The following is a 17,827-nucleotide window of genomic DNA, read 5'->3' as shown; positions in this document are numbered from 1 at the left end:
TAACATTGTGTGGTGCCACCCCCGATTAGGGCTTGTGACCCACTTCTCATGTTGCCGTTATGGCACGGGTTAAATCATATATAAAAAGAAATAAACCACTAGTCCACCCATTTCTCCCCACTTATTTATCTCTCCTTCACAACTCTTTCTTTTTCCTTCTTCCTTTTCTCCCCCTTTTTCTTCCTCTCTGGAACACCAACACGTACCAGTAAACCAACATATGATACATCGATATGTATCGATCCGACCAGATCGCTGAAACGGGTCGACGATCCTTCGTGTTAGCTACTGGGCTAGGCAGCTCATCACTTTTTAATTTTTCATGCAAATAAATAAAGCAGACGACAGATCCAATTCATTGATATATTAAAAAGACAAGCGTAAATAGTAAAAATGCCCAACATTGAATGCCAATACACCGTCCGACATCAAAGAAGTTCAAAGTTGAGCAGATCAGTCTCTGAATGGCAATATTGGATATTATCAATAATCAAATATGAAAAGAAAAAACTAAATGACATTGAGCAACTCACGCGAAGCTTGACCGAGCCTTTCGTTTGATTCAACCGAAGCAGGATGGTAGCCCCCCTAATCAGAACAGTAAACAATAGAAGTCCACCTGAGACCAAGCACCTTATTATTAATATAAAGCAAAATAATCTCATTTCATTTAAATTTCCCTAAAAAATTAAACATATTTCTCCAAATGAACATGCAATTAAAGAAATATTAGAATGAACATAACAGAGATTATCTCGGACAACAGATACTCATGGAGATAATTTGACTATATTTCCCACATGTTGACTGTACTAACCAGATATCTGATGGACTGATCAAAGGCACAAAGTCAAGAGACTACAAGTTCCAATCCATCTATAACCCATCTCATCTTCTGTAAGTGTTGACGTATATTGAGGGAGCATACAATTTACAGTGAACCTGAAATGTCTTCAAATGATTACAATTTTCATGATTTCTATAACAAATCCAGATTGGCCACCACTAACAACAGACTTCTGCACTATCATTGATCAAGAATTGGCGAATGAAGTAATTGCCTACTTGATAGTTTCATTATTATGGTATTAACAGTGGTTCCTCATGACAAGGCTGCACCCATTTAACAAGTACTTGGGGTTTATTGAATAAGTGAAATTTCCCAATCTGCTGGCATTCTGATTACATAATTCACATTCATTGTTTCTCTTCATATTACATATTGGTTATACAACCAACAAGTATTTCATGGATTGAACATATCAAAATTGTTCATTCATAAATCGACTATCCATGTTAACTACTGCCTAAACATCCAGATCTTTGTTTAAACTTTTATACAAGTAGACCAAAGGACTGATTGAATTTTAACTATATAATTACTCAAATTGTGAGGAATGGTTAAAATGCTTTTTAAGGAACACTAGGAAGCATTGCTATTCAACAAAATCTTTTGTAAATTCATTTCCAGATGATGTACATAAAAGTATAAAACTATCCTTGAGAAAAATAATAGACCATTAATACAATTTGAATCTGTGGTACTCCTTAAAAGATTATGTTGGAATTAAACTTGTTCAAGTGTCATAAAAAAGGTTCATTGCATCAATTGAGAGAATCATTATATCAAAAAGAAAAAATGGATTAGAAGTCTATAGAAGAATAAGTCAAATTGATTATTGGTTATTGAAAGGGTTTCTTGAAAGAGAATGATTCATCTTGAATACAATTAATATAATGTATCTTTGGGGACTATATAAACCCCATATGTTGGGTCATGAGTAAAAAATAGAGTTTCTGAAATTGTAAAAGTGTTTTTCTTGAGAGAAATATAGAAGATTGAAAGCTTGTCATACTCTTCCTCTATTTGATATCTCTATCCTCTCTTCATATCAACATCAACATTTGGTATCAGAGCATAGGTTAAGCTATGACCTCTTCCTCAAGTGCCATCCAACTCCAGATCCCCAGATTGACAAAAGAAAATTATGACATATGATGCATCCAAATGAAGGTTCTTCTAGGCTCCCAAGATGTATGGGAGTTTGTAGAAGATGGATTTGCTGAACCAAGTCCAGCAGAAGAAGGAGCAATGAATGCAAAAGGAAGAAAACAACTCAAAGAAAGAAGGAAGAAGGAGAAAAAGGCTTTGTTCACAATCTACCAAGGCCTTGATGATACAATGTTCGAGATCATCGCTCCAGCAAATACTTCAAAGGAGGTTTGGGAAATGCTTCAAAAAGCATTTGGTGGTGTTGATAAGGTAAAGAAACTTCGTCTACAAGTTTTACGAGCCGAGTTTGAAAAACTACAACAAGGTACTTCTGAAACTATTTCTAATTACTTCTCAAAAATCATTTCTATTGTTCATCAAATGAGACGAAATGGTGAACAAGTAAATGATCAGAGAGTAATAAAAAAAATATTGAGATCTCTAGATCCGAAATTTGATTTTATTGTTGTTGCGATTGAAGAATCTAAAGATTTGGAAAAAATTTCTTTAGAAGAACTTATGGGTTCCCTTCAAGTTTATGAACAAAGGATTACAAAAAGAGGAGAAGAGAAAACTATGGAGCAAGCACTACAAGCTAAGTTTGCTCTTGAAAATAAAAGAGAATCAAATTCTCAAAGAGGAAGAGGACGATGACAAAGAGGAAGAGGAGGCAGAAATCAGACCAATCAAGAATCTCCAAACAGTGAAGATGTTGGAGAAAATTATAGCCAAAGAGGCCGAGGTTACGGTCGAGGACGTGGCAGAAACTCTAAAAGGTCTGAAATACAATGCTATGTTTGCAAAAGGTATGGACATTACTCTTATGAATGTTATTATAATCCTAACAATCAAGGTGATAAGGCAAATTTTGTTGAGGAAGAAAAGAAGGAAAATCAAGTTTTGCTAATGAGTTATGAAAATTTGAAAAATGACCAGTCTATGACATGGTATCTAGTTACAGGAGCCTCAAATCATATGTGTGGCATCAAAGAGCTATTTTCAGAAATGGATACAAGTTATTCTGGGAATATTACATTTAGTGATTTGTCTCAAAGACCAGTAAGAGGCAAAGGTAAAATTCTCCTTGAACTTAATAATGGTAAGGAATTATGCATTTCAGATGTTTATTATGTTCATGATATGAAAAATAATATTCTAAGCTTGGGACAATTACTTGAAAAAGGTTATGAAATTGAGATGAAAGATAGGGCTCTCTCGATTCGTGACAAGAATAAAACATTGATATCACATGTGAAAATGGCAAGGAATAGAATGTTTCCTCTACATTTGAGTATTTTTGATCAATCAAATTGTTTTAAAGCTGATATTGAGGATATTTCTACACTTTGGCATCTTAGATATGCTCATTTAAATTTTGAGGCTTTGAAACTTCTAGAAAAGTATAATATGGTGATAGGAATGCCAAAAATTGATCGCCCAGCAAAACTATGTGAAGTATGTGTCATGGGTAAACAAGAAAGAAAGTCTTTCAAAGTGAGAAGAACAAAAAGAGCATGGCATCAACTTGATCTGGTGCACTCAGATGTTTGTGGCCCTATCAATCCAATAACACTTGGAGGAAGCAGGTATTTTCTTACATTTACTGATGATCATAGTGGCAAAACTTGGGTTTACATGTTAAAAGAAAAGAAAGAAGTTTTAAGCAAATTCAAAGAATTTAAGGATTTGGTTGAAAGACAAAGTTGTTGTAAGATTAAATGTTTAAGAACACATAGAGGTGGCGAATATATATCAAATGAATTTAAAAGTTTTTGTAGAAATAATGGAATTCTACATCAATTCACCATGCCATACACACCTCAACAAAATGGTGTTTCGGAAAGAAAAATAGGACTATCCTTAATATGGTCCGATGTATGTTAAAGGAAAGAAAATTTTCAAAAGAATTTTGGGGTGATGCTGTTGCTTGTGTAGTTTATTTGCTTAACAGGTTTCCGACAAAGCGAATTGGTAATGTTACACTAGAAGAAGCATAGAGCTTACAAAAACCAAGAGTTGATCATTTGAGGATTTTTGGAAGTGTTGCATTTGCTAAGATACCAGAAGAGAAGATAACAAAATTGGAGGATAAAAGTCAAAAATGCATTTTGCTAGGTTATCCGGAGAATTCCAGTGGTTACAAACTCTACAATCCTATCACAAATAAAGTTGTGATGTCAAGAGATGTTGAGTTTGATGAACAACATATTTGGAACTGGAAAAGTGATGAGCAGCATAAGAATGCTGTAGTTTCATAAGAAGATGATATAATACAAGCAAGCACCGAAGTGGTTTTGCCGGAATCATCACCTAGATCAGCTAGGTTACATGATTCAAGAAGTCCAATTATAAGAAGGATAATACATATTCAGGACCTATATGATGTGACTCGAAGGATTGATACTAACAATGATGAACTTTCTTTATTTTGTCTTTTTGCAGGATATGATCCATTAACCTTCGAAGAAGCTTATAGAGATGAAAAATGACGACAAGCTATGAATGAAGAGATTCATGCCATTAACAAAAATAATACATGGGAGCTTACTACACTTCCAGAAGACCACCAAGCTATCGGTGTTAGGTGGATCTTCAAAACAAAAAGAAATGCAAAATGAGAGGTGGAGAAATACAAGGCCAGATTGGTTGCGAAGGGATATAAACAACAATATGGAATTGATTATGAAGAAGTATTTGCGCCAGTTGCTCGATTGGAGACAGTAAGATTACTTATCTCTCTAGCAGCTCAAATGAAATGGAAGATTTTACAAATGGATGTCAAATCAGCATTTCTTAATGGAGTTCTTGAAGAAGAGGTATATATTCAACAACCCCCTGGTTTTATTATTCAAGAACAAGAAGACAAAGTATACAAGTTAAAGAGAGCTCTTTATGGGCTTAAACAAGCCCCACGAGCATGGAATTCTCGAAAAGATACTTATTTTATTCAAAATGGTTTTTCTAAATGTCCACATGAACATGCTCTCTATACGAAATCTAACTCTAACGGAGATATCTTGTTTGTATGCCTGTACGTAGATGATTTAATATTTACAGGCAATAGTAGCTCCATGATTATAGATTTTAAGCACTCTATGAAAAAGGAGTTTGAGATGATCGAATTGGGCTTAATGAGTTATTTCCTTGGTATCGAAGTTATACAAGATAATGGAGGAATTTTTATCTCACAAGAAAATTATGCAAAGGAGGTTTTAAAGAAGTTTTCTACGGAAGATTGTCATCCTACAGATACACCTGTTGAATATGGCACCAAGTTGACCAAGGAAGGTGAAGGTACATACATTAATCCAACTTATTATAAAAGTATAGTTGGATGTTTAAGGTATTTGACATGCACTCGACCTGATATACTATTTGGAGTTGGTTTAATAAGTAGATTTATGGAAGTTCCAAAGACATCTCATTTAAATGTCGCTAAAAGAATTTTGCGATATATCAAAGGAACAATTGAGTATGGAATGTTCTATTCATCATCTAAAAAGTTAGAGCTCATTGGATATAGTGACAGTGATTGGGCCGGAAGCTACGATGATAGGAAGAGTACAACTGGATTTGTATTTTATTTTGGTGAAGCTACATTCACTTGGTCTTCAAAAAAGCAACGAATCGTTGCTCTATCAAGTTGTGAAGCAGAATATATAGCAGCTTCTTCTAGTGTTTGTCATGCAATATGGCTAAGAAGATTACTCCAAGAGCTTCATATTCTACAGGAGAAGTCAACCAAGATTTATGTTGATAACAAATCAGCTATTGCCTTAGCCAAGAATCCAGTATATCATGAAAGATCAAAGCATATCGATACAAGATTTCATTTCATAAGAGATCATATCAAAAATAAAGAAGTGGAGATACATCATGTCAAGACAAGTGAACAAGTGGCTGATATACTCACAAAGCCTCTTAAATTTAAAATATTTCAACAACTTCGAAGAAAACTTGGCATGCTGGATGGAACAAGTTTAAGATGGGAGAATGTTGGAATTAAACTTTTTCAAGTGTCATAAAAAAGGTTCATTGCATCAAGTGGGAGAATCATTACATCAAGAAGAAAAAATGGATTAGAAGTCTATAGAATGATAAGTCAAATTGGTTATTGGTTCTTGAAAGGGTTTCTTGAAAGAGAATGATTCATCTTGAATACAATTAATATAATGTATCTTTGGGGACTATATAAACCCCATATGTTGGGTCATGAGTAAAAAATAGAGTTTCTGAAATTGTAAAAGTGTTTTTCTCGAGAGAAATATAGAAGATTGAAAGCTTGTCCTACTCTTTCCTCTGTTTGATATCTCTATCCCCTCTTCCTATCAACATCAACAGATTATTAATCAAATGCTGTGGTAACATGGATAGCATGGATAAAGCACTTGCACTATTTAGGAATTTAACTAGTTGTTTTCTCATGTAATAACACATATTTCTTTTATAGAAGGATAATATCAACCAATACTTTAAATTAAAAAGTGTGATTATGGCACAAGTAAGAAAAATCATACATGCACATCAACGTAAGAAATAATTTACAGAAACATTCTTAGCATTGGAATCTCTTTTATGCACTTCAGGGGAAATAAAAATATGAATTTTTACAAATAGAGTAAATGCAGATATGTATACAGAATCATAGGACAATCATGTAAGATTTATATGGCAGTCTCCTGGTATGATGATCAAGAAACCTAGCAATATTTTCATATATATTCATCTGATAACAGGAGTAGACAAAGAAATACTCGTGGAGTCAATTTCTAATGATAGGGTAAATGCATAAGATATGTGTTTAGAATCATAGGACGATCATGTAAGATTTATATGGCAGTCAGTTGGTAAGATGATCAAGAAACCTAGCAAGATTGACATATATATTAAAAGGAGTAGAAAAAGAAATGCTTGTGGAGTCGATTTCTCAAGATTTTTTCAATTCAAAGCATTTTTCTGTACCAGTGTCTCGATCCTATTCTTCAATTTATTATTTATTTTAACATATTTACGAAACTTTGACAAGAATATCAAGAAACAATTTCTTGGAATTTGACTGCAACCATTGAAAGAACAAAGGAAGGTTCTCTATTCAAGGACGATGATTTTTCATCATTGCAGAAGTTTAGAGATCTAGGGAAACATCAAGAACAAAATCGAAGGTTCCTTGCCGTCGAAGATTTTTGGGCTCACCTGCGCTTGGGTCCACGTCATCTTCCTTCTTTGAATTCTTGCAGTCCTCGCCTCCCGCTGCTGCATCTTCTTGGCTGCATCAAAGTCCCACCATAATCAAGATGAAATCGTCTTTTCTTGGTTGAACCAGACTCTCATGATCAAGATGGAAATCGATAGCCAAAACCAAAGAAGCCCCAGAAAAACTGAATCAACGAACAAAGAAAAGAATCCAAGAAGCAGACTCGCCAAACCCAATCAAGAACCAAAAGAGAAGGGAAGCTAGAAAAAAAGATCCGAACGATAAATTAGGATAAGAAATAACATTATCCTAGCTTCTCACAATATCTCCTCCATCAGCTTGAGCTGGCGATCAGGAGTGGTCCTCCTCCAGAAACCGGCGTTTCTGAGCCTCCAGTTTCTCCGAGGAGATGGTCGTTCAAGGATCGGGAGGGACGGAAATGGATCAACGAATGAGAATCTTGGGAACCCCAGAGAGGTCAAGAAGACTGAGAAAATCGAAAGAGGGTAAAAAGAAGAGAACTCCGAACAAAGCAGCGAGAGAGAGAGAGAGAGAGAGAGAGAGAGAGAGAGAGAACGGGAGGGAGAAGCCCTTTCAAATGGACGGCGGACCAACAAACTCTGGGTTTCTGTGACGGGCATCAGCGTTCTTCGGCCCAATAACTGACTTAATACTCACGTGACGTGGGAATGTAGCTGATTCCAGACGGTTCCAAACCCAAAACCAAATGCCGCGCGTGCTCACTGATATGGTCACCAGCTCCAGCGAAAGGAATCACGTGACAACAGAAAACGACGGTGAAGATTCGTGCGAAGAACACCCTGACTAAATGTGATATCATAAATTACCGAAGAATGATGAACATTTACCCATCATAAACATTAATGATATGCTGCAATGTTCGGTTGGAGATTAAGACTGCTTGCTCGCGATTCACTGATGACGTGACAAGACTCGTTCTCCTCGATTCCTTGTTGGATTTCTTCCAATGCGTCTCTCTTTTTATCTTCGTCTTTTCCTTTACTTTTGGGAATCAGGTTATCTCTGTTCGCCGTCGTCTTCGTCCCACGTTGAGGTCCCACATGGACGAGGAAGAAAAAAAAATCTTTGGGACACGTGGCAACATACTCCTAGATATTTCCTCTCTCTCCCCCTTAAGAGGCACGAGGGCGGAAATTAAAAGAGAAGTCGCGCAACCGCCACGCCTTAAGAGTTCCCGAGCGAGCGAGAGAGAGCTGCAATCTCTGGCGTCCGATCTATGGACCTCGAGGAGATGATGGACGGCTGCGGCGGGTCGTGGACGGAAGAGCGCCACTCCGCCTTCCTCAACTGGGTAGAGGAGTCCTTCGTCCGCCGGGTGCTCGCCGCCCGCGGCAACGACCCTAGCCCCTACCTGGACTTCGACGTCAAGCTCGGGGCCTCCGGTTGGCTCCCGCCGCCGCTCCCACTCGACCGCTTCCTCCCCGACAGCGCCACCGAGTCAAACCGCAACACTGGGAGGCCCGCCAGGCCGGCCCGGACACGGCGATCGGCGACGACGGCCGTGGAGGCGGAGGAGCCAGGTACGGTTTCTGACCATTCTCATCGTCCCCGCGGGCACACGTCTGCCTGTTCTTCGCTTCCGTGGTTGCGGTATGGTGATGGGAGGTGTTGCGATCGCGTCATTTTTCCGGTGGGCGGGTCTACGAGGATGGTCGCTGTCGGTGATGAAATGACGAAATTACCCTTAGATATTTTTGGCGTTGTTGCGATGCTTGCCTTTATTGGAAAGGGTTGTTGGGGATGGAGTTTGTTGGGATAAGTCGTATATTTTGCTGCTCCTTCCCGTTACAGTCGTTGCACTAACCTGTTCGGTAGCTGCACAGTATAGCGCAAGAAATAGAAGCATGAGGACTCTTTAATATATTAAATTTATTTTTTAACTCTTTTAATATTATTTAAATTGGTCGTGGGTGATCGTTCTTCGTTTTATTTATTTGTTCTTTTTCCTTTTTTTCTCCTCAGAAGAAGAAGAAGAAGAAGGGGAGTCAGTCGTGACAAGTCGTCACAGGAAAAGGAAGCCACAACCACTTCTCTCAAAGCACAAGTGCCTGAAGGATCAGGTAAATTTCATTTCATGTGTATGTGTTTCAGTCTATCTTATTTGTTTTCTTGAATAATATCATTTTTCTCATCTGTTAGTTTTCCATTACTGTTGTTACTTTCTTTATATATATATATATATATATATATACAATATTATTGTTGTTTTTCTTTACATAGAAACAATAAGAGTGAAAACATAAACCATTAAATTGAGAAGGACATAACAGTAATTCTAGTTTTTCAAATGGCAAGTGAGTAGATGGAGATGGATTTAAAAATAGATGAATTGGCTTTGGCTTTTTTTTTTTTTTTATTAGTCTTACATTTCTATGGATGAGTTACATACGGAAAACAGATCGTCGAAGCATAGATTAGTGAAACTCGTTATAACAGCTACACAACGCTTTCATCCATTAATATGCTGCTGTATAAATCGATTTAGGCACATGCATTAATTTATAGCGTTCTCAAGTTCTTTCATGGTCCTGCAACACATTAGCTTGGTGTGAGGTACAACCCGGTGCACCAACTGGGAAGGCTAGAACGGGAAGCAGTGGCAGGAGTAGGAAGCAATAAAATGCCGTAAAACCTGGCACAAAATGATAAAAATACTGCATGAAAAGTGCTCGATGGATTTCTTGTACGGAACCGTGGGTGCCTCGGATTGCCCATTAGGAGGACGCCCCTCTCGGCTTACGGTGGGTTTTAAGCTTGTGAAGCCTCGGGTGTGTAATCTCGTAACTCGCGTCTTCCACCCGTCGTCATGGCAGGAAGGAACGAGTTTGGAGAGGACCCAAGTCCGTCGACGGAAGGTGATTAGGTAGGTACACATAAAGCAGATTGTGGCTCTGTTGCCAACACTGCAAGTACTGGGCAGATTTTTAAGTGTCCTGCTAGTTTCAACGCTGCTTTCAAATGGTTCGTGTCACGACTGTGCATGATGCGGTGCACGTATGGCGGAGAACCGGTGGGGTCGGGGGTGGTACGCTACCGCATGTACCTTTTGTCGGCAAGTTTTTGTATTTTTATGTTTTTTGTGTGGACACGAAGCATCGAAGCCTCGAAGATATTAAGCATCGTTAGAAGTTTTTAATAAATACCGCCAATATTGGTTTCAAACTCGTAGGAAAAAAGATCGAATTGTGTTAGGTAATTCAGCTGAGAAATTTTAGGTCGAGGCTTTCGTGTGTTGTTGCACGTACAGAAGTATGTATGGGGCACCAAATTTCTATTATGGCCTTTCTTTCTTCCTAGTTCGAGATTATCCAAGCTTATAAAAAGATATGGATAATCTTGATAACGAAGACTCGTCGATATCTACCGCAGATATTAGAACATCTTCGGGGTCATGGTCGTCGTCACCTTCAAAAGCTTCACGTCATCTAATTGGAGTAAGAGACTTGGTTTCTCGAGTAGTCGACACATGGATAACATGAGGTATATGGACCTGACTCTTGAGTCGATCTAAAGCACATTCTTTTTCTCTCTTTTTTTTTCCGTAAAATAGAATTGTCCAAATCAAAACGTGACGAGGTGGCAATGGTGCCGAGGACTCTGTTATTCGGTGTTATCCGGGGACGAGGACATCTGTGACATGAAGTCACATCACGATTTACCGGTGGCCATGTCGTGACCTGTATTGTCTGATAATTAATGGGTTTGTCCTGTAGCGTGGGCCAACCAGCAGGCTGTAGCTTGGAAGATCCAAATCGGTGGAAAAGCTCTGGTTTAATAAATTTCCAAATTTTAGGTTTTTTAATTAAATACTTTTGATATTTCAAATTCCCCCCTCTAAATTTTATCTTCCGGATGTCACAGTTAGATCTTACCCTATAGAATTTTCTTTATGGAACAAATGCAGAATATATTGTTTACTTTAAATTTGTAGACGCCCCATAATGCAAGTCAGATTCTGGGTACCAACTCCAAAAAAAGGATCCATGGAGAAGAGAGAGAGAGAGAGAGAGAGAGAGAGAGAAGAGGTGTGAGTGTTTGAAGACTTGCCTCTCCCCACCTTGCACATTGTCAACATCAGGTTTAGCTAATGTTTTGGATCAGGTTTAGCTAGTGTTTCTGGCCCATGTTTCTTCGAGTATTTTGGATCAGGTTTAGCTAATGTTGTGTGATCTATGGGAGTTGGCACCCAACACGTTATAAGCCTGCTGCTGCTCGAAAGAAACACATTTGAATGATCGATGAGATCCCAGAGATGGACTCACTAAAGCATATAAAACGACATATGTTTGCATTATTGTTTGCTTTGGTCAATATGATTGTTTTACTATTGCTTTTTATAGGCACTATTCTTTCTTTTTCTGGTTCACTTCAATTTGGGTTACTCATATTCTTTGGTTAGTTTAGCGTGTGAAATTGAACTTGTTCTTTAAAGTTATAATAATGTATGCCTATTCCTCTGACTTGGTTGCACACACAGCTTGGAAGCGCAAAGCCAGACGACGGGATTACTTCACACAAAATGAAAGCTGGAGAAGCAGGAGCTTCCCAGATTGCTCAGCGAGACGCCAACACCACACCGAGTAAGAAAAGAAGTGCAAGCAATCGATCTGTTGGTGCTGTTTAACTTTCTTTCTTCTTTGGTTCTTTTTCCTAGTTCGAGTTTTGTACTACTGGTGGTAAGCCTCATCCTCTTTTCTCTGAGTTCGCAGTTGCGGGATATAATTACTGTCTCTTAATTCTCCGATCGCAGTTGCGAATCTGATGATAGCCGGTTCAGCCAAGAGAAATAGTCTGTGCAGTGTGTTATTTTAATATTTCTTTTATTTTTCTTTTGAAATGGACAATAAACATTCCTATCGTCTCTCTACTATTAACTGATTCTGCTAAATCAAAATCTTTTTAGGCGTTCCAAATAATTCTCATAGAATTCATGTACTAGAAGGACAACCACAGGATCATATTTCTCTCATTCGAATTTCCAATTTTAATTTCAACAAATTAGAAGAACATTATTTTTTTATAAATTAAAAAAATAAAGGTGATTTGCTGTTATGTTATCCAATAATAAAAATATATCAGGTAAATTAATTAAAACCTAATGTGGGTACCAATTTTTCTAATATATCATTTTTCTCTCTCTATTTTTCTTCGTTACAATCATTTCTCTCTTACATCTTTCCTCTTTTTATTTATTTATTTCAGTTAAACATTCTTGTCTATGTGATTATAGTTTTATTTTTCTTTATATTCATTTTTCATTAATTATGATATTTACAAAATAATAGTATATATAATTTTGAATTATTTGATTAAAATTTGAAATGTTTTAATTGATCAAGTCGACCCCCTTGTCCAATTAATCACTCCATAAACAAAGCTCTCCGCTCAAGTTACATGTAGGCAGTAAGTAATTCGGAAGATTGACAAGTCCGCGGATTCTTATTTGTAAAGGAATATATCTAACCATAAAGTGCAAACATGACTTCCCCCACATGAACAAATCAATCTCTTTGAAGGGCAAAAACTATGAACACCTAACATTGAATAAATGAAAGAATTGAGTAATAACTACATCAAATTTCTACATGCAACAATGACTCCTTCTTCTACCCTGGTTTTCGGCACAACCTGCTTGCAGTATGTCTCCGAAACCCATAGGATCTGAAAGAAACACTCGAGACTTCAAAATCTCACCTGCACTGCACAAACCCAGAAGATCTTCGACCTCTCTGGGCCTTCTTCCATGGCTCGATGATGGTGCTGCTAAGACATTCAAGGACCACCAGCACATGTTAACAGCACGGGTCCATGCTCGATAAGGAAGGAGCACCGAGCATGGAACTCTATATGTGTAGGTCTGTCTCCAACTGGATCGGCTGCATCATCTTTGCTGGTCACTCAACTTCGGTGCGGTGATCATTCGTTGGCAATGCCCACTGGAAGAGACTGATGCCAGCCGTGTAAAGGCCAAACTGGTCATCGATGCACACTGGCAAACCATAATTCTGGTAGGATCTGATCGATCCATCCCATCCAGCAGTCAGTATCACTTGACCCCAGGCATGGGAGGTGTTCTGGAAAGATGTCTTCAAGAACTTGTGGTGGGCTTTGGACAAGGTAGATGCGGCAGAGCTCGAGGGAAGTTTCTCCTCGGGCCATGTCACCGATCCCTTTGGCGAAAACTCTGAGAAGAATTCATGACTCAGAGTGAAACTACCAGAAGGCGAAAGATACAGTGCGTTGTTGCCGTAAGAATCTCCTGAGTGGCATTTCAAATCGATCTCTGGGACTCCAGCTTCGTCACTGTTACCTTGTTGGGAATGGATAACCTCAGAGGTCACAGAGATCCGATCACCGGATTCCAAACCGTGCCAAGGTATCGCGATAGTAGTGTTTCTGGAGAAGAAATGCTCGCAAGACCGTGTGCTCTTAACATGGTTGGACGTGGAGGTGTTATGGCTAGCACGGTTCCAGAAATAGACATTTGAATCATCACTGGCAGAGACGATATGCTGCCCGTCTGCGGTGAAAGATGCATACATCTGACTTCCAGCACCACAAAAACCTGAAATAAGATTGTCAAAGTAAGATCTGTGAGGACAGATGGATGATGAGCATTAATGGATGAGATCAAGAAGATGAGGTGAATGCATACCCTTGTATCTGGAGACCACATTAGTCCCATCAAAAATTTGTATTTGTGAGTCAGCAGAGGTGACCATCAATTTTTTAGGGTCCACTGGGCAAAACTGGATGTCAAAGCCACATTACAAAGTAAGAAAAGAAATCACATGAAGCACATAAAAATATATGCCAATCATGAAAGATCGATATCCCTTGCAAGCTACCTGAAATCCAGTTATCTGCTTGTTACCAGACTTCTTTTTGCCTTGCAAAAAGACCTGAGCTTCTCTTTGCAGATGAGTATCTGTCAAACAGAAAATGGAAGCACTAAGTTATTCACATGCAAAGCTAGATACAAATTGTGTCTCCATGTATCACCTGTGGTGGCATTAGCACAGGTTTCAAACCACACAGGAAATTACAGAAGAAATCTATTCCAGAGTAAAAATTTCTATTTGCTCAATCCATGCAAGAAATTACAGAAATATATTCCAGAATCAATGGTAGTTATTTTACGGTATCATAAAGAAACTGTTGCAATACTCCAAGAGTGATCATATTAAAGAAAAAGCTCCAAACTCATATATTTGTCTTCGTAAGATTTTACTGTTGCATCTTCTGGTTCATAGACATCTTCAGAAGATATGTTGTTATACCAAATATAGATGTGCGGCCATCTGGACAAATATTTTCAATGATAATGGTTTCGATGGCAACCATAAAAACATATTGGGCAGATCCTATAAAAGGATAGCTTGTAAGTAAAGGTTGCCAAAAAAACTACTCAAAAAAAAAAATCTGCAGATATACAGATTTTTTTTGAAGTACTCATCTACCTTTAGAACAATAGTATAACCATCAAGGGGAAAAATTCTTAAGTTACGACAAGGAATCCGTAGAGCAGGTCCAATAACCACTCATGCAATGATGTGCAAAATGCAAACAAATGTATTTGTAAATTTGATAGGAGTTGTTATGTTTATACTTACCCGACGCATCATAAAAGCGACAATTGCCTTTCAAGGTGCCAATGGCCAGTCTCTACAAGGACCAAAAAAAACATCACTTTTTAAAATGGATTTTCTTAAGCATTGATCCTTAGAAACAATCACAAAGTAACTGACATACCTTTCCTTTGGGATGGTAACCAATTGCGGTGACTATTTCTCTAATATAAACCCAATCCACAACTTGACATCCAGAAACATCCCAGATACGAATTTTTCCATCTATAGATCCGCTTACGAAGTAATTCTCATTCATGGGATTAAATTGAACACATGTCACTGCATTATATATCAGACAATATAGGAATACGTCAGAATTATTGAAGCAAAAAGGATTGGCAAACCATAACATAAGCACATTACAACAAGAAACAACCATAGTTGGTATGGGAGAAAACTTTGAGGCAGCGATCAGATCCAACTTGCCATAGGCGAACAGTTTTGTCCTTGGAAGATGACAATAGAAGCTGAATGCAAATAAAAGAAGTGTTGGCACTTGGAAATAATAGTGAGAAGTATGAGAATAAAATTGAGCTGTTAAAGAAGGCACGAACCTGATTCATTGACCATGAAAGGTCCAATACATCTGCATCATGCCCACGGAATTCGTGCACTGGGTTTTCGGATAACCGGAAAACATGAGGAGGAATTACAACACAAGCTGAATCTGCAGTTCTCCTTGTTCGCTTAGAATTGGGCTTTTTCTCCTTATCAGCTCGAACAGGAGTTAATTCGGCGTTATGATTCACTGTGAAGTATAAACACGAAGGATCATCATCAGGAATGCTAAATTCATCTTTCCTCTCACATTCCATGGCATGCCACACACGTACAATGCCATCAGCGCCACCAGTAGCTAAATACCGGCCATCAGGGCTAAACTTCATGGCCAAGATTGCACCATCATGTGCTTTGATGTCTTGCCCCTTGTAGACTGCAGACAGTTCTTTTGACTGCTTTCTGTGTTGCCTGACTTCCACTCTCCCAGACTTGGCAATTCCATTTTTAAAGGAATGTCTATCTAAAATGCAAGCCACAGCACTTAGTCTCTGTAGCCACCGTTTCCACTTCCTCCTCACTGAATTGCCAGATTTCTTTGATGCGTTATCTTCTTGCTGCACGTGCCGTGGGATCGAAGACGACGGACCCAAACTTTTCTCAGGCTCATTGAGCGCTGCCATCTGATTCGAACCGGCTTTGCGAAGGCTTCTCAAGCTACCATCTTTTCCCAACTCATCCACCGTGAAAACAGCACCATCATCCAAATTATTGATTCTGTACACCATGTTCTCTTCCAAGGCCTCGTTGCAAGATGTGCTCGCATCCTGGCTAGACCAGCTGCACATCGGACACTTGTTCCCCGCATCACAACAGTTTGACGTGCTCCTGTTGATCCCTGGCAGGATGTCGTCGTCGATCTGAACCTGTCCATCCAATCCAGAGGAGCTGGGAAGGGAGCAGTTCATGAGATCCTTGCCCATCCATCGCATGAACTTGTCTCGGCGTTCCCTCACGCCGTGAGGACTCTTGAGCCAAAACTCGAACTGGGGACCGGTGAATTGTTCTTCCGGGAGCGAATCATTCTTTGCGGGGCTGCCAGGACACGAGTCGAACACCGACGAGACGTCTTCACGAGAGTCGAAGAACAGATCCTCCTCTTCTTCCTGAAACACGCAACTCTCAGCCATTATTCCCCACTTCAAAACCTTCAAACAGAAACCCATCTCAGGAAAAGCATAACAAAGGATTCCAATGCACTTGCAGGTCGGCAAGAAAGCCCCTCAGTTTCCTCTACGGGAAAAGAGACGAGGAGAGATCAAACTAAGCACTCAAAATCTCCACGAGAACAACAATTGGGATTGCCTTGGATTGCAAGTCAGGTCTCAAGTCGAACCAGAGGAAACGATGCTCGATCCAAAGGCAGTCGGATTGCTTTTGAATAGGAAACAATTGTTTAATAAGGGAGGAAAAGTCCACGAGAAGGCCTCGATCTCCGACGCTAATCAAGGAGTCTCCGAGCCCAAATCTCGACAGGGATCAAAATTCGATTTTGATGAAAAGGAACAGCAAATCAGACGAAGCGAACAAGTTTTGTTTCTTCTCATGAAGGCAAAAAGAATAGAATCTGACGAATAAAAAGAAATAATCCACCACAAATTCTGGACCCAAAAGTGGAGAATGGAACAGGAGCAGGCTCACCTGGACTCCCATCAGCAGCGGCTAATCTTCCACGGCAATCCACAGCACTCCGTTCTCCTCCCTCCGTCCCTCGTCCAATCCGAAGAACGGAGAGAGCAAAAGCCTCTGCTCCCCGGCAATAAAAATCCGATCTTTGGAATAAAAAAGCAGAGGGCACAAACCTCGAGTTGCGAGACTACGAGGATTTTGGCTGCGTGCGTCTCTCTCTCTCTCTCTCTCTCTCTCTCTCTCTCAGGTTCTCTCAATTCCCCGCGTGAGTACTACTGCTTTTTATTGCACCGTTCTCTCCTGCTCACGCCGCCGCCGCCGTCTCTGTTCTCTCTCTCCCATCCTCTGCTTTTGCTGCCAACATGTCGATGAGTTTCTACCCCCGGCGCGCGACCAAAAGACGGAAATCGCCTGCTGAATGCCAATACGACATTTCTACGAGACCCATTCCGGACGCCCCGAGCCCAAGTCAAACGAGGCAGGTAGCGGAATTAGGGCTCATTTGACGTTTGCGCCCTGCATTAGCTACGTTGACTGATGGGTATACCCTTTTGAAAGTACGTCGACAAATAATAATAATATGATTAATTTAAATATAGAAGCATTTTGGCATCAACCAAACGTAGGTAGAATAACAACTTAATTGCCACTCGATGCGTACAAACAAATGTTCCAACGTAAGCATTATTTATTTATTTATTTATTTATTTTTGCAGCAATGTTCCAACGTAAGCGAATAAAGAGAATTGGGTCCATTTTCCGAGAATAATACGTGGAAAA

The 17,827-nt window shown here is 39.2% G+C and overlaps 2 protein-coding genes and 1 long non-coding RNA gene across 7 annotated transcripts; 1 reads left to right on the top strand and 2 right to left on the bottom strand.

Moving 5' to 3' along the window:
• Positions 1 to 347: 347 nt before the first annotated feature.
• LOC135638079 (uncharacterized) lies at positions 348 to 7,838 on the bottom strand. Of its 2 annotated transcripts, XR_010496492.1 has the most exons (4): positions 7,509 to 7,838; positions 7,187 to 7,260; positions 534 to 619; positions 348 to 460 (listed from the first exon to the last, which is right to left on the bottom strand). It is a non-coding gene; the product is annotated as an uncharacterized LOC135638079 (long non-coding RNA). The 2 variants fall into 2 exon arrangements; XR_010496491.1 differs by having other exon boundaries at positions 348 to 619; positions 7,509 to 7,833.
• Positions 7,839 to 8,349: 511 nt separating this feature from the next.
• Positions 8,350 to 12,090, top strand: LOC135638077 (uncharacterized). Of its 2 annotated transcripts, none has more exons than XM_065151029.1 (3): positions 8,350 to 8,749; positions 9,195 to 9,289; positions 11,707 to 12,090. In XM_065151029.1, exons 1-3 carry the CDS (start codon positions 8,446 to 8,448, stop codon positions 11,851 to 11,853), a joined length of 546 nt encoding a protein of 181 aa, XP_065007101.1. In that variant the 5' UTR covers positions 8,350 to 8,445; the 3' UTR covers positions 11,854 to 12,090. The 2 variants fall into 2 exon arrangements, with proteins under 2 accessions (XP_065007101.1, XP_065007100.1); XM_065151028.1 differs by having other exon boundaries at positions 8,353 to 8,749; positions 9,192 to 9,289.
• A 557-nt stretch (positions 12,091 to 12,647) lies between these two features.
• On the bottom strand, positions 12,648 to 17,453 carry LOC135638898 (uncharacterized). 3 transcript variants are annotated; one of them, XM_065152451.1, is made up of 8 exons: positions 17,060 to 17,452; positions 15,415 to 16,524; positions 15,237 to 15,327; positions 14,982 to 15,139; positions 14,843 to 14,894; positions 14,078 to 14,157; positions 13,885 to 13,978; positions 12,648 to 13,794 (listed from the first exon to the last, which is right to left on the bottom strand). In XM_065152451.1, the coding sequence occupies exons 1-8, from the start codon at positions 17,069 to 17,071 to the stop codon at positions 13,124 to 13,126; spliced, it is 2,268 nt and encodes a 755-aa protein (XP_065008523.1). In that variant the 5' UTR covers positions 17,072 to 17,452; the 3' UTR covers positions 12,648 to 13,123. The 3 variants fall into 3 exon arrangements, with proteins under 3 accessions (XP_065008523.1, XP_065008524.1, XP_065008522.1); XM_065152452.1 differs by having other exon boundaries at positions 17,221 to 17,452; XM_065152450.1 differs by having other exon boundaries at positions 15,415 to 17,453.
• Positions 17,454 to 17,827: the final 374 nt, after the last annotated feature.

Source organism: Musa acuminata, chromosome BXJ3-5 (assembly GCF_036884655.1).
Source record: "Musa acuminata AAA Group cultivar baxijiao chromosome BXJ3-5, Cavendish_Baxijiao_AAA, whole genome shotgun sequence".
Lineage (NCBI taxonomy): Eukaryota > Viridiplantae > Streptophyta > Magnoliopsida > Zingiberales > Musaceae > Musa > Musa acuminata.
Note: the sequence above shows the minus strand (reverse complement) of the source record. Positions and strands in the feature narration are given on the sequence as shown.